The sequence below is a fragment of the Crocodylus siamensis genome, chromosome 15 (genome assembly GCF_052110815.1).
Source record: "Crocodylus siamensis isolate JL-2025a chromosome 15, ASM5211081v1, whole genome shotgun sequence".
Taxonomy (NCBI): Eukaryota; Metazoa; Chordata; order Crocodylia; family Crocodylidae; genus Crocodylus; species Crocodylus siamensis.
This window is the reverse complement of record NC_143409.1, coordinates 29,938,049-29,952,581: the sequence shown is the minus strand read 5'-3', so window position 1 is coordinate 29,952,581 and position 14,533 is coordinate 29,938,049. Positions and strand designations below refer to the sequence as shown.

Genomic DNA, 14,533 nt, shown 5'->3' with positions numbered 1-14,533 from the left:
GCATGGACAGCTAGAGACTCTCTGGGTAAAAATTCGTGGGGAATACGGCACAGGGGACACAACAGTGGGAGTCTACTACAGACCTCCCACTCAAAGTCCTGAGCTTGACCAGGAGTTCGCCCGGGAACTGACTGAGGCCGCTTGCTCCAGGACCTTGGTTGTCATGGGTGACTTCAGTTACCCGGACATTTCGTGGGAAGATCACTCAGGAAAATCCGAGCGGTCGCAAAGCTTTCTCTCATGCGAGGATGACCTCTACCTGACTCAAGAAGTCTATGGGCCAACGAGAGGCAAAGCGCTGCTCGACCTGGTACTGGCTACGGGGGACGACCTAATCGGCGACCTAGAGATCGATGGGAAGCTGGGTGACAGTGACCACGAGCTGATCACCTTCACCATCCGCCGTAAAGCTGGCAAGTCAGTCAGCAACACAGAAGTCCTTGACTTCAGAAAAGCCAACTTTGACAAGCTCAAGAGGCTTGTTGGTCAGGCCCTTAGGGACCATGACCCCAGGGAGATGGGAGTTCAAGAAGAGTGGTTGCTTCTCAAGGAAGTGATCCTCAATGCACAAGCTAAATCTATTCCAACACAGAGGAAAGGCAGCAAGAAGGCACAGCAGTCCTCCTGGCTCTCCAGGGACCTAGCAGACCTCCTGCGGCTAAAAAGGAAAGCCTACAAAGGATGGAGGACGGGATTCACCTCCAAGGAGGATTATTCTGCACTGGTCTGGTCCTGCAAGGAGCAAACCAGGAAAGCCAAGGCTGCAACTGAACTCCAACTAGCTTCAAGCATCAAGGACAACAAAAAGTCCTTTTTCAGATATGTGGGGAGCCGGAGGAAAAGCAAGGGCAACGTTGGACCCCTGCTAAACCAGATGGGGCAACTGACAACTGATGCCCAGGAAAAAGCCAACCTATTAAATAGGTACTTTGCGTCAGTCTTTCATCAGTCCCATGGGACGCCCATGCCTGCTATGGGACAGGGAGATCTGGGTGATGGGGATCCCCTACCCTCCGTCAATGCTGACCTCGTGAAGGAACATCTTGAGAAGCTGGATACCTTCAAGTCAGCCGGCCCTGATAATCTGCACCCCAGGGTACTCAAGAAGCTGGCGAGCGTCATAGCCCAGCCCCTGGCACGGATCTTTGAAAACTCCTGGCGCTCTGGTGTAGTGCCCGAAGACTGGAAGGCGGCCAATGTGGTGCTGATCTTCAAGAAAGGGAGGAGAGTGGATCCGGCTAACTACAGGCCCATTAGCCTGACCTCTATCCTGGGGAAGATCTTAGAAAAGTTTATTAAGGAGGCCATCCTTGATGGACTGGCCCAGGCTAACATCCTAAGGGATAGTCAGCATGGGTTTGTTGCAGGTAGTCCTTGCTTGACCAATCTTATTTCCTTCTATGACCAGGTGACCTATCACCTGGACGAGAGAGAAGAGATTGATGTCATACACCTGGACTTCAAAAAAGCTTTTGATCTGGTATCCCATGATCATCTCTTGGCGAAACTGGCCAGTTGGGGCCTTGGCTCCACCACGATCTGCTGGCTGGGAAATTGGCTCCGTGGTCGGACCCAGAGGGTTGTAATTGATGGCAGTCACTCATCGTGGTGCCCTGTGACCAGTGGGGTCCCTCAAGGCTCTGTCCTTGGACCCATACTGGTCAACATCTTCACTAATGATGTGGACATTGGAGTCAGGAGTGGACTGGCCAAGTTCGCCAATGACACCAAACTTTGGGGCAAAGCATCCATGCCAGAAGATAGGTGGGTGATCCAGGCTGACCTGGACAAGCTTAGCAAATGGGCAGATGAGAACCTGATGGTGTTTAACACCGAAAAATGCAAGGTTCTCCACCTTGGGAGGAAAAACCTGCAGCATCCTTATAGGCTCGGCAGTGCTACGTTGGATAGCACTACAGAAGAAAGAGACTTGGGGGTCATCATGGACCACAAGATGAACATGAGCCTGCAATGCGATGCTGTGGCTAACAAAGCAACCAAAATGCTGGGTTGCATCCATATATGCGTCTCGAGCAAATCCCAGGACGTCATTCTCCCCTTGTACTCGGCCTTGGTGAGGCCGCAGCTGGAGTACTGCGTCCAGTTTTGGGCTCCACAATTCAAAAAGGATGTGGAGAAGCTTGAGAGAGTCCAGAGGAGAGCCACGCGCATGATCAGAGGTCAGGAAAACAGATCTTACGATGACAGGCTGAGAGACATGGGACTCTTTAGCCTGGAAAAGCGCAGGCTCAGGGGTGATCTGATGGCCACCTATACGTTTATCAGGGGTGACCACCAGGATCTGGGGGAACGTTTGTTCACCAGAGCGCCCCAAGGGATGATGAGGTCGAATGGTCACAAACTCCTGGAAGACCGTTTCAGGCTGGACATAAGGAAGAATTTCTTTACTGTCCGAGCCCCCAAGGTCTGGAACAGTCTGCCAGCGGAGGTGGTTCAAGCACCTACATTGAACACCTTCAAGAGTAAATTGGATGCTTATCTTGCTGGGATCCTATGACCCCAGCTGACTTCCTGCCCTTTGGGCAGGGGGCTGGACTCGATGATCTCCCGAGGTCCCTTCCAGTCCTTATGTCTATGAAATCTATGAAATCTGCTCAAGTCCCTTCCAAGCCTAGAAACTATGAAGCACATGTAGAGATTTAAAAGCTGGGGAGCTGGGGCACAGCATTGGAAAAGCTGTCCCTGGCTCTTCTTCTCCATGTCTCAGGCTTTAAATCACTCTGTGTGAAGCCCAGATGGGGGTACTGCCTATTGACATCCTTCCCCCTTCTCAGGCGGGGGTGACGATGGTCTGTTAAGTAATGAGCTCTCACAAGGGTGGGAGTGGCCCAGAGAACAGCCCTCTAGTGACTCCTTGCTGGAGGACTTGCCTGTATAGCTTTCCATTTAGGGGGCTGAAACATACTTGTATATATGCTCCAGCTCCTGGCACAAATTTCTGAGAAATTCTTACCATTACAAGTGAACATCTGTCCATGGCCTCAATATGGACTGCAGTGCTCTATATGGAAGGACAGATCAGTTCCCTGCATACACCTTCCTACATACAGGTACTCAGGGGAAATAAAGAAGGGAATGGCTGAAGACTGCGTATATCCAAGGGGAGGTGGACAAAAGCGTGATCCTTGCTTTGCTACTGAAGGACCGGAATTCATGTTTTCCTTCTTAGGCCACACTCCTGCTATGCCAAAAGACTACAACTGAGGCAGCACCACAATGTTGTTATTTATGGATCACGGACCTGAAGGTAGCTTTTCTCAGATAGCAAACTTTTAAAAACAGACCTGAATGGAAAATTGTGGAACAAAAAAATCATACACAGACTGGACTGTATTAAGTATGGTTTTAAAATGGGACTATGAACTCTTAAAGGCTGGAAAGGACTAAGTAACTTTGTCATGTATGGATCATTTTCTTATTGAGACTGCAACACACTGCAGCTACAGATGCTACCGCAGCCAGAAAAACTACTGTCCAGTAGCATAATGAAGGAGTGGACAATTGGGTCATCAGCCCTGTTTAGCAACCTGGGGTGGGGGAGACAGTGGCAAAAACAGCAGCAGAAGCTGGTCTGCTGGATCACTTGCCACTATGCCATTAACAGCACAGACAATGACACTGCCCCTGTAAGTCATGCTACCCAGAACATTCAGGCATCCTGTTACGTTTCTACTGTTGTCAGCATGCAGACAACCCATATCTACCCAAGCTACCAGTCTACTGCTTGACTAGTGTACTACCAGGAACATTTGGATCCAGCAAAGTTACTCATTCTCTTTCAGCATATAAAATGTTCTCGTAAGATTAAAAACTGATTTTAATTATTTTAATTTGCACAGCTCTCAACAGTTTCTCTTTGACTATCATTCAAATCATGTACAATCTATTCTATACTGTGTAGGTTCTTATATCACAAAACCTTTCAAGTGCATCTTGGACCAATGTGCTGAAGAATCTAAAATTATCCCAATACTGAAAAAATAAACATTCAATGATTATAAGTACTGTTTGCCATACACTAAAATTGTTTTAAAAACCCTCTATGTTTGCTATAATGTTTACTAACTATGCATACCACAGATATTGCTAAATCATATCCATGATAAAAATCTGCTTTGTTATATTCAAAATACTATGCATATTTTTAATATTAACTTTAACCCTTCTATGCTTGGCTTTATAAATAATATAATCACTGTACTTATTTTTTGTCCATATATAATTTTGTGGCTCAATATAGTGATTCATAGGGTAGGAACAAACATTGAACTTGTCTTTGGATAAGTTGTGCTTGTGTTTATCTTAGAACAAAAATATCCTGGGATACACACATAATGTACACACATAATCTGTCTAACCAGGTTTTAGTGAGCAGCTGAATACAATGCCAGTTTTCTGCCACCGATTCAATGATGCAGTTCTGGATTAGCTGTACAGATGTACTCTGCAGTACTCCAGGATAAACTGTTACTACCCCTTAGCTGTGAAACTTTTTTTTTTAAGATTTATCCTGGGACAACAGACATGGATGTCTGTACAACTGCACTTATTCCTGAGATAAAATGGTTTATTCCCAGGGTAAATAAGAAGTTTGTTTGCAGCCTCCATGATTTCCATGAATCTCTTTTACATGATCATTTTACTAGGCCATTTTAACACAAAACTCCCCCCTCCACACTTTTACATAGATGACAGGTGAAATAAGCCAGTTTGATACAGGATCAAAGCATAACTAGACTTTTTTCAGAGCTTGGCCAAGACCAGAGGTATTCAACCTCTTTGCATCTGGTCAGTGGGGACACCCACAGCTCAGAATACTTGGCAGTGAGGGAGTGGTAGCCATTAATAGGGTCACCCTCTCCCCTGCCAAATTCCCAAACCAAGCCTCACATACCCAGTTGGAGCTAGGCTGTGCCCTGTTATCCCTGTGGGGTTAGGCTGGGGCCAGGCCAGGCCCTCCACCCTCCTGAGGCTGGGCCATGCCCCATTTCCCCCATGGGACTGGGATACACCCTCTTTTCATTGTGGGGTGGGCTGGGGCCAGGCAATGACCCTTTTCCCCCATGGGGCTGGGTTGAGGCTGGATCATGTTCTGTTCCTTCCCATAGGGCTGGGACAAGTCCCTTTTCCTACTTCCCCACTGAGGGACTGGGTAAAGTCTCTTTCCTCCCCTGCAGGCTCAGGCTCAGACCAGGTTGTCCCCCATGCACCTTTGCATGGACGGATGGTGGCCACCATGCCAGCCCTTGATGCTGGATAGGAACCACCATCCAGCCCCTGCCCAACTAGCCTATGGAAAAAGGTTGAGTGCCACTGGTCAAGGCAACCAAGATGAAAAACAACTTGCTGTCAGAGCCAGATTAAGGCACAGGGGCCTAGGCACAAGCCAAGGGCCAACTTCTGAAGTCATATGATTTTAGCACAATCTCCAGCTCTAATACGTCCATTGACTGCAACGAATGCAGATGAAATAAAGACAGTAGTGGTCTCTCTGTTGGAAAACTCTTAAACTAAATCATCGATACCCGTGGCATAAGACTTCAGGCATTAATAGAAAATGATCAGAAAAGGGACTTGAGTTTTGAGATCGTTATAAATGTTTTCAACAGATGATCTTTTAAACATAATACAGCATGTTTTGGAAATGGTGATATCACATCCACAGCAAAACTTAAATTAAATGACTCAAAGCATTTATTAGGTAGTACCAAAAAATAACTTTTAAAAGGTAAGATCAATTTCAATGTTAAATCATTTTAATGCCCTGCCAATATGCAAAAAGAGAGCCCTTCTTTTATTATAGTGTATGCTTATAGCATACATTCAGAATGGATTCCTTCATTTCAATAACTAACTTTTTATGGTACTAACATGAAGACTGTTTGAATTTGTTATCACATTAGCAAGAGTGTTGTTATTGTAACTTACCTTATGATCTTTTTTTAAAATTTGCCAAGGGAATACAAAATGTAATCTTAGTTTAAACTTCTCCAAAATTTAGCTTCTATTGTACAAGTCATACATTTCAGCTACCATCTCTTTTTCAGATTCCCATTCTGTGAGTTGAGGTTTTTCCTCTACTAATTATTACTGTAGTGTCAACTTGCCTACAATTGATCAAATCCAGAAGTTTCAATAGTTCCATGGAAGTAGACTCAGACTAGCAGGGAATAAAATTTATTTTATTTAAAATAAATAAGTAAATAAATATAAGCTACTGCCAAACTCCTGATGCAGAACTGGAGCAGCTGCTCAGCTGGTACCTCAATGTTATTGGCCACAGTGAAAAAAAGCTTTTCAAGAGATAATTGGATAAAATAAGTTATGGGTCAGCAAGCTACTAGCCCCCAATCACAGCAAGTTTCATCAGCTTTCTGGTAAATCTTAAAGAGTCTTATAAAATGTTCTTATGAGGTTGGTAGGAAAGTATCAACAACTTTCTGTTACAGATGGAAAATGCCAGGCAGGCACATTAACAGATTTCACAAAGGCCACAAAAGAAGTCAATATCAGCAAAGCAGAAGGCCTTTGCTCTCAGCCTATTGATTTGCCCTGCTTGCATGTAGAGCCTACACAGACTGCGGCCCCTAAGCATAAAGCAATCCTGGAAACATTTTCAGTCTAAGTTAAAATAGTTCTAAGGATTAAACAGATGAGCTGGCACGTCCCACAGCAGATCAGAAGGACCCATGTAGTTCAGTCAGTAGGGTGACTGGTGACAGAATGGAAGAACCTGGATTAAACTGTAGGTGAGGGCAGCAGGTTTCCATTCATTGTTTTCATTGCCAGCATGGACCTGAGGCCCATCCAGCCTCCTATCCAATGGTTATGAGGAGCTAATGCAGCTGGAGCAAGCTGCTCACCACATTACCTCCTTCTTGGGCAGAGGTTGAAGAAAGGGTGATGACCTGCCTCTACTAACCCCAATGGGCCTCAATGGCTAGTAAACAGAATGCCTTTACCATTACCTTTACATATTTTCTTTTTGACCTATTCTTGGTATAAAAAAGGAGTATTTTCTTTCTTTGTTATAAACACAATTTCCATTAGCAAATGCAGAAGTTACCAGTATGTAACTAGGGGGGAAATTATTATTGGGGTCTTTAGAAGAAAACTTCTGGCATGTGTTTTACAGTTACTTCATATTACTCTTTAGACAATAAGAGCTTTACATTAATATCTCTGTAGATTATCCACTGAACATTGCGTACTGTCAAGTTCAGAAGCTCAAACTTGGGGCCTATTTTTGTTATCCTCCTTTGTGTTGAATAATACCTTACTCTGAGTAGTCCTTTTGAAATCTAAAAGTTCTCTAGTAGCCAGAAAGACGCCATGGTAGAATCATGCCCTTGATTTATGCTCCTAATGAAAGTGAAGTTGGTAAAGAAATAGACACATGATCTAAGGGTGTTGGACAGCAGAACTTTCAAGTGGTTAAATTTGAAAGTCCTCAGGTTCCCATCTATGTTTAGGTGAACTGATCACTTTAAAACTTGTTGTTTCTGAGCTAACTGGAACCTGTAAGGAAAACTATAAAGTTATGTAAGTATTGTAGTTGTAGCGGACAATGTTCCAGCTTTGTTACAAGCCACAGATTTTCTTGAAAGAAGTAACTGCACAGTTATCAGTCATTCTGGGATACAACAATTTCTAATTCTTTAGGAAAAAGATATGCCTATTTCAGAAATTCCCAAAATTATGTTACTTATTCTTGTAGCTAGAATCATTATTCAAACTCACAGAAGGGTGATCTTTTATTATGTGTTTGACTTTTGGCAGTGCTGTGTTGGAAGTATAATATGCCAAGTGGGCAGTCTATGGAAATAAATGCAAAGACAAATTTTAGTGAGCCTGGATGGTTTCTGTGGACTCGTATTTCTGGAAACAATGCTTTTTCTACATGTCTGAGTCTCCTAGTTATCAGAATTACAGTATGTGGAGCTTTGGTCCTTATTTTGTGCTTAAGTGACTCATATTTTGTTTTTAACGACAATTTTTTTTTCTTTTCAACATTTTAAGCTAGAAGTTTTTCCCAGGAGCACTGTTGTTTTCATTCCCCTTCACCCTTACCTGTATTTTCACCCTACAGTGACTTCCCCTACCTCCTACAATATTACAAAATCACATAACATCACTTTTCAAGAAAAGTGTTTTAAAATACTTTAGAATTATAATGGGGAATGTGTATTTGCTCTTTTCATGACTCACTCGTGATAATTTAAGCATAAATTATAATCTAGCTGTCCAGATTTTAAAACTGTTTGTTAGTGGCTGTGTTCAAAATGTGGCTAACTGTGTGCATCTTACAATAAATGTTAATTTTTAAAATTCTCCTGAACAAGGACACAACATACAATCCCAACACCTTTACAATGTTTTCTGTTTTACAGGATGAATTCCACTGAATAGTGGAGTAGTGCTGGCTTGAAATTGGCTCCTACAGGTTACCCTTTTGAGAATTAAAGGCAGCTGAGAATACTCACAAAGCAGAGTTAGCTTAGGAGTCTCCAAAGCATAAAACCAGCAGGGGGTCATGGGGCTCCCATGTCTGTCATTGTGCAGAAAGCACCTGGGATCTCAAGAGCAGAGGCTTAGAGTCAGGGCTTCTAGACACCTGGCTATGCTGCGGAGATCCCTGAAATCCTAGTCAAAATTGTTATGTTTCTATTTTGATTTAGATCAGTGATTCTTAACTTTTTTAGACTAAAAGCACCCTTTATCAGACTCAAATCACCCCTCGCCAGACTCAGAGACATTCCTGCATAACTTTTGTGAATTACACAGCAACCTATTAAAAAAAATAATTTATTTATTACAGGGCTTACCTACTTACAGAGGGGGCAGGTAATAGCGATGGGGGAGCAGCTAGGCAGCAGAACCTGAACCTGCCCTTATCTGCCTATCTCTTCACACCTAACTCTTTACCCTTTCTAGGACTAATGGGTGCAAACTAGTGGAGAGTAGATTTAGGTTAGACATTAGGAAGGAATTTTTTACAGCAAGGGTCGCCAGAGTCTGGAATTGGCTTCCAAGAAAGGTGGTGCTATCACCTAACTTGGAGGTCTTCAAGAGGAGGCTTGACAATCACCTGGGTGGAGTCATCTGACCTCAGTCCTCTTTCCTGCCAGGGGCAGGGGGTCGGACATGATGATCCATTGGGTCCCTTCTGACTCTATAATCTATGAATTTATGAAAACCCTTCAAAGGATTTCCCAGCACCCTGGTTGATAATCACTGTTTTATATGAATAAACGTTTTGAATCAGAAAAGTCCCTTCTTCAGTTGGGATTTCAAGGGGCAAAAACCAAATTAGGCCATTCAAGATAAATCATTTTAGCTAATTTTAGTTGATTTTAGCTGCTAATAAAGTATCTCTAGAAATCCTTGGGACTAGATACTTAAAATTATCAGTGATAAAACTCACTCTATAATGAGCAAAGAGGAAGTCTGCAGTTCTGCCAAATTACTTGCTAGTAAAATCATTGTGGGTAACCAATTACATCTGTACAAACAGCAGGCCTGTTGAACTTCTGGTAGCCCTCCCTCTCTCCACTCACAGCATTCTACTGAGAACAGCTCCATTTTATAACCTCACCTGTTTAATTCCCAAAATAGGGTATGCATGTGGCAACAAAGGCTGATGCTTTTCAGACACTTAAAGAAAAAGTAAAGAACAAAATGGATATGACAATAACAAATACATTTACCTTCCATTAACAGCAAAGCACAGTTGACACATTCCATGTAAAACTGCTGTAGCATTTTGCAGAAAAGTAGCTATTTTGGGATTTTCATCGACAGGGCCTTGGACTGAGAGGAAACAGCAGCGTAATTTGTCTATCAATCCTATATTCACCACATAACTAGAAGAGGAGGGAAAAACACCATGTTAATAAGTGGCACCTCAGCAATTTCTGTGACTTATTTCCTTTAGTTATGCCTGCATCATCAGTATTAAATTGTACACAAACCAGTTCCTGAACTCAAATATACAATCTTACAAGGGTAAATATATTTAAGATAAATCACTTAAAATAGATCAAGTTGCAATAATCTTAGATTGGCCCTCTTTAGTGTCAATAGTTTCCATTAAGACATCTGTCTATCAAGGGGTAATTTTTATTATTTCTTTTAAGTAACATAAATGTAAATATTTATTTTATCATACTCTTAGCAGAACAGTGGATCTTGCCATAATAAAATGATTTATGATAAACTTTATAGCTCTGCAGTAACATGATTTTTTTTTCTATGAACCAATTCTCTATGACAGAATAATGCAATAAAGAGATGATGTTACACAGATAAAATCTTATTACACTACAAACTCAGTAACAACCACTTTATAACTTTGCTTTTATTTTACAGATAAGAATTAACAGACTAACAAATAATACTTAGGTGGAAGATTTCTACTGTCTGGAACAATCACTTGTTGATGTCTAGTCATCAACCAAAATTAACACAGACAAAAGTGAGGTCCTAATTTTTCTCCCAGAACATCCCCTTCTGCCTTTTCCATTATCACAACAGACAGGACCACCATTTTCTATACTGATGACTCAAATCTCTCTTAGATACAGTGTGGATCAAAAATGTTGCTGCTTTTTCCTATATATCATCATCCAAATCTGGCTTTTCTTCCTGGCCTCACTGCTAAGACTCTTGTCTAGGCCATATTCACCTTGTACCTTGATTGAAGCAAGGAGGTAGGGAGCTATAATTCCAGTGAGGGCTGCTACCAACCAACTTACAATATTTACATATTGTGCACCCAGCTAGTCTCATGAGAACAGCCTAGTATTCCTATGTATTCTCTCAGCTTGCTTGCTTGTCAAACCTGACGCTATAAATGGAAGATGTCATTTGCTATATGTTTGTCGAGTATCTAGTCCAATGGAACCTTGACCTGACTGAGGGTTTTTATGTGTTGTTTCAACAGATGCAATAAATAATCAATAGAATTAGGTAACTCTTGTGCAAAGAAGTGTCTAAGCTTAGAAAAAAGATAATCTCTATTCCAGTCTGAATAAGGAAATATTGAAACTGCTCCTAGGTTTGGGAATGAAGGTCCCTGTCTGAACAAGGTGCTTTTCAGGGATTGACATCTTTCTGTGGCTAGAAGGTAGACTTTCTGCCAACGTTCATGCTCTGGGTACACAGCTATTGGAAGCAATGAGGGTAATTCTGAATTTAAATTAAGCTGAATACAAAGTAGTAAAACTTGCAGTTTTTAAAAGGCTGTTTAAAAGTTGAAGTTTGACAATTAAAAGTATTCAAAGATGCTCAACCACTACATAAGACTGATTGGTCAGGTAAAGTTAGCCTGGTGAGTGACTTCCATTTAGCAATGTGAAAAGTTGCAAATATTGAGTTTATTTTGCTTCTCTCATTTAGGCAATCCATTTGAATCATACAGGTGATAAACATGCTGTCTGGTATTGGCAGGGTATTTGCACAAAGACACTTAAGGAGTTAGTTGTGTGCTAAGTCACCAAAAGAAAAGTGCTAAGTGCTGAATATCTCTCACAGAGCCAGGAGGGGGAGGGAATGAACAGGAGATGAAATGGTATGCATAGCAATACATGAAAACTTTAAAACAGACACACATTTTCTGATTAACGTTATTTTTCTTTTTTCCAGGGTAATTTTTATACTCTTACAGATTTCCTCCATTTCACTCTCACTTTACTCCCCCAAAGCTGGGGACGTTTTCTTAATTGCCATCCTCCTGACACGGGAAGAATGGAAAAGACTCTTTAATCTGTGAGGGTCCTTCCTTAATGACTTCTGTGGAGGGCAATGTGAGAGACATGAAGCTCTCCCTTGCTCCAGAAATTAAGCACACAGCTGAGTGAACTTATAAAACTTTCCTTTTCCTTCCTTTTAACTATCCATTTCTCCCATGCTAGAGTTGTTCCAGAGTCCCTGCTATTCCAGTTGTTTTTGCAATATGCACACTGGGTGGTAGTCACTTGGTTCTAATTGAACACTGGAGTAATTTTTTTCCCACAAAAAGAAGAACATTTACTGAAAATGCCACCTCACCTTCCCAAATATATTAGTTTAAATATGTTCAAAAGGATACACAATGCAGTGATCCGGAGGTGAAATATTTTCATTAATAATATTAATTTGTCTGTTTGTGACTACTTTAAAAAGCCCTCCCTCTTTTTTTCCTAATTGCACTATTACCTTGTCATCATGCCTTTCATTCTCCTGCTAGAACCCGATCCTTTAAAGTGCCTCAGGTGAAAGGCCTAGTCTGATTCTCATGTATCTTTTTAGCTTGGGGGCATGCCTGTGCTTCTACAGTCAGTGTCAGATGTCAGCACAGCACAAAATATCAATAAGCAGACCTCCCAGCCTGTCATTTATATATAGGAAGAATACAACATCCTGAAATTTCACACTCCTTGAAAACCTGTTTGGGAAGGAGGCGGGGTTAACATGGGAACAATGAAGTTTTAGAGGTCACTGGTATCCATGACAACTATTTGTTTTGCCCTTTCCTACAGCTGTCCTTTTACATTTTCATTCAGCAACATCAGAACAGAACCTTAAAACTTCTGAAATGCACAAATTTATAATATTTGAAGTAGAATGGACTGGGGGGGGGGCAAAGTTCTTTTCTGTTGTCATCTAATCCACCTGTACCACATTTTTTTCACTATATCAGCATTCCAATCTTGTAGTGGCAAAACACCCATCATAGATAGCTTTTGTGTATTTAAGACATTAATTCATTAGCAGTTCAATAAGTATTGTTCTGCTGGGGGAATCTAAATTCCCTATCTTAGTTAACACATGACATTAATGGACAATAAAGAATGAGCATTTAATAGAAATGGCAGGGAGGGACCCTGCATTTAGTTCAATCCTAGCTTTCTACTGCTTAATTGATTAAAAAAGAGCCAATAAACCATTTGAATGCCAGACATAAGGTGTATATTCAGTGGCCATGGAGGTTTCTGTGATGGCCTAATGGTTGGTAAAGTTCACTATAATTCATTATTCATGGTACATGGAAGCAGAAGTGTTTAGTGGATAAAGCATAGGTTTGAGCATTAGAAAAATATTTTTTTACAATCTGTACTGAAACAGAAGGCTTTCAAGGCACTACAAGCAGCAAGGAGTCCATACAGCTTCACATGAAAGAGAACAGGCATATTCAAAATGTACAAGTACCTACTCTAAACAGTAGTGTAAAGAATATGAAATATAATGTGTTGTAAAAAGAACAAGTAATAATGAGAGATTTCAGACAGGTGCCATACCAAATGAACCAAGCCATACATTCAAGAACATAGTGCCTGACTTATTTAACCTACAAAATCTTTAGACAGAACCAACAAAAATAAATTCTAATATGGCCTGAGTATTATCAACCAGTGGAATTCAGTGCCTCAGAAAGTCACTGAATTAAAAACTGTGACTGGATTGTAAAAGGTCTTGATAATTACATAACTACTGACATGTTTCCTAGTTACACAGATTAAGATAATAAGGGCAATCAAATCTCATAATTTGGGGTAAGAGAAAAGCACCTACAGGAGTCAGAAAGGGATTTTTCCCATCCTATTTAGCAGTACATAAGCAACTAGGTGTATTCTGGATTTCTGTGTCTTCCTCTAAATCATCACACATTAACTATTGCAGGAGACAAGATTTATGATTAAAGAGAACAATAATCTGATCTGATATGGCAAAATCTACATTCCTAAAAAAGTCAATGGAAAGATGACAGTGAAAAGTTACTGTCTTCATTCTAAATAATACCAAAGACACAATCAGAGATACAAACATTTTAAAGCTACTACAGTGAGATTAGGACTAAATTAAAAGGGAGTTTTTACACACAAACAAACAAAGCTTCAATTATTGAGATTGTAATACCAAACATTCAAGAGTTCAGAAATGCCAGAATTTAGGTTACCAGTTCAATCTTAATTCAGTTCCCTTGTGCCTTCAGTCTATAGCCATACAATCATAATCTATTTGTTCTATAGGATGCCTGCCTCATTTTGTGCAAGGTAAGGATAGTGTTCATACATTTTCTTTTCAGCATTCAAAGAGTGGCCCCATAACCATTCAAATGAAGTCCTTAAGAGAAAATTAGCAATTTCCTCATGGACTTAATAGGGTGCTCATCATGGAGTGCTTCGTAAACATTAACTATTTTGTGGAGGTATTATTATCATGCTTTACTGAAACAAAGCATAGAGAAATTAAGGTTAAAGGATCCACTGATTGTTTTCAGAATTTGAGAGGCCCAGGACTAGGTTTTTCAAAGTCCTTAGCATTACATACTGCTTGAAACATATTAAACTCCCTTTCACTACAGCTGGAGTTGTGATCTCTCAGCTTTTCTGCAATTTAAACCCAAGGCTCAAGGGATCCATTAAGGTGTCCAGAAAACGAAGAACAACAGGTATGGTCCACTCACCCAGTGTGGATTAAGGCTGTTTACAGACTTTAAAACAAACTGTGCTTTACTGGAAAAGCAGTGTAT

General features: G+C 41.0%; 1 protein-coding gene across 7 annotated transcripts in view; it reads right to left on the bottom strand.

The window, feature by feature from the left end:
* Nucleotides 1-14,533, bottom strand: part of SCAPER (S-phase cyclin A associated protein in the ER) — a 378,523-nt gene that overhangs the window by 64,421 nt on the left and 299,569 nt on the right. For all 7 annotated transcript variants that reach the window (XM_090028843.1, XM_090028845.1, XM_090028844.1 and 4 more), the window contains one exon: nt 9,729-9,884. In XM_090028843.1, the coding sequence (XP_089884969.1) occupies nt 9,729-9,884 (156 nt within the window). The remainder of the gene's footprint in view (nt 1-9,728; nt 9,885-14,533) is intronic.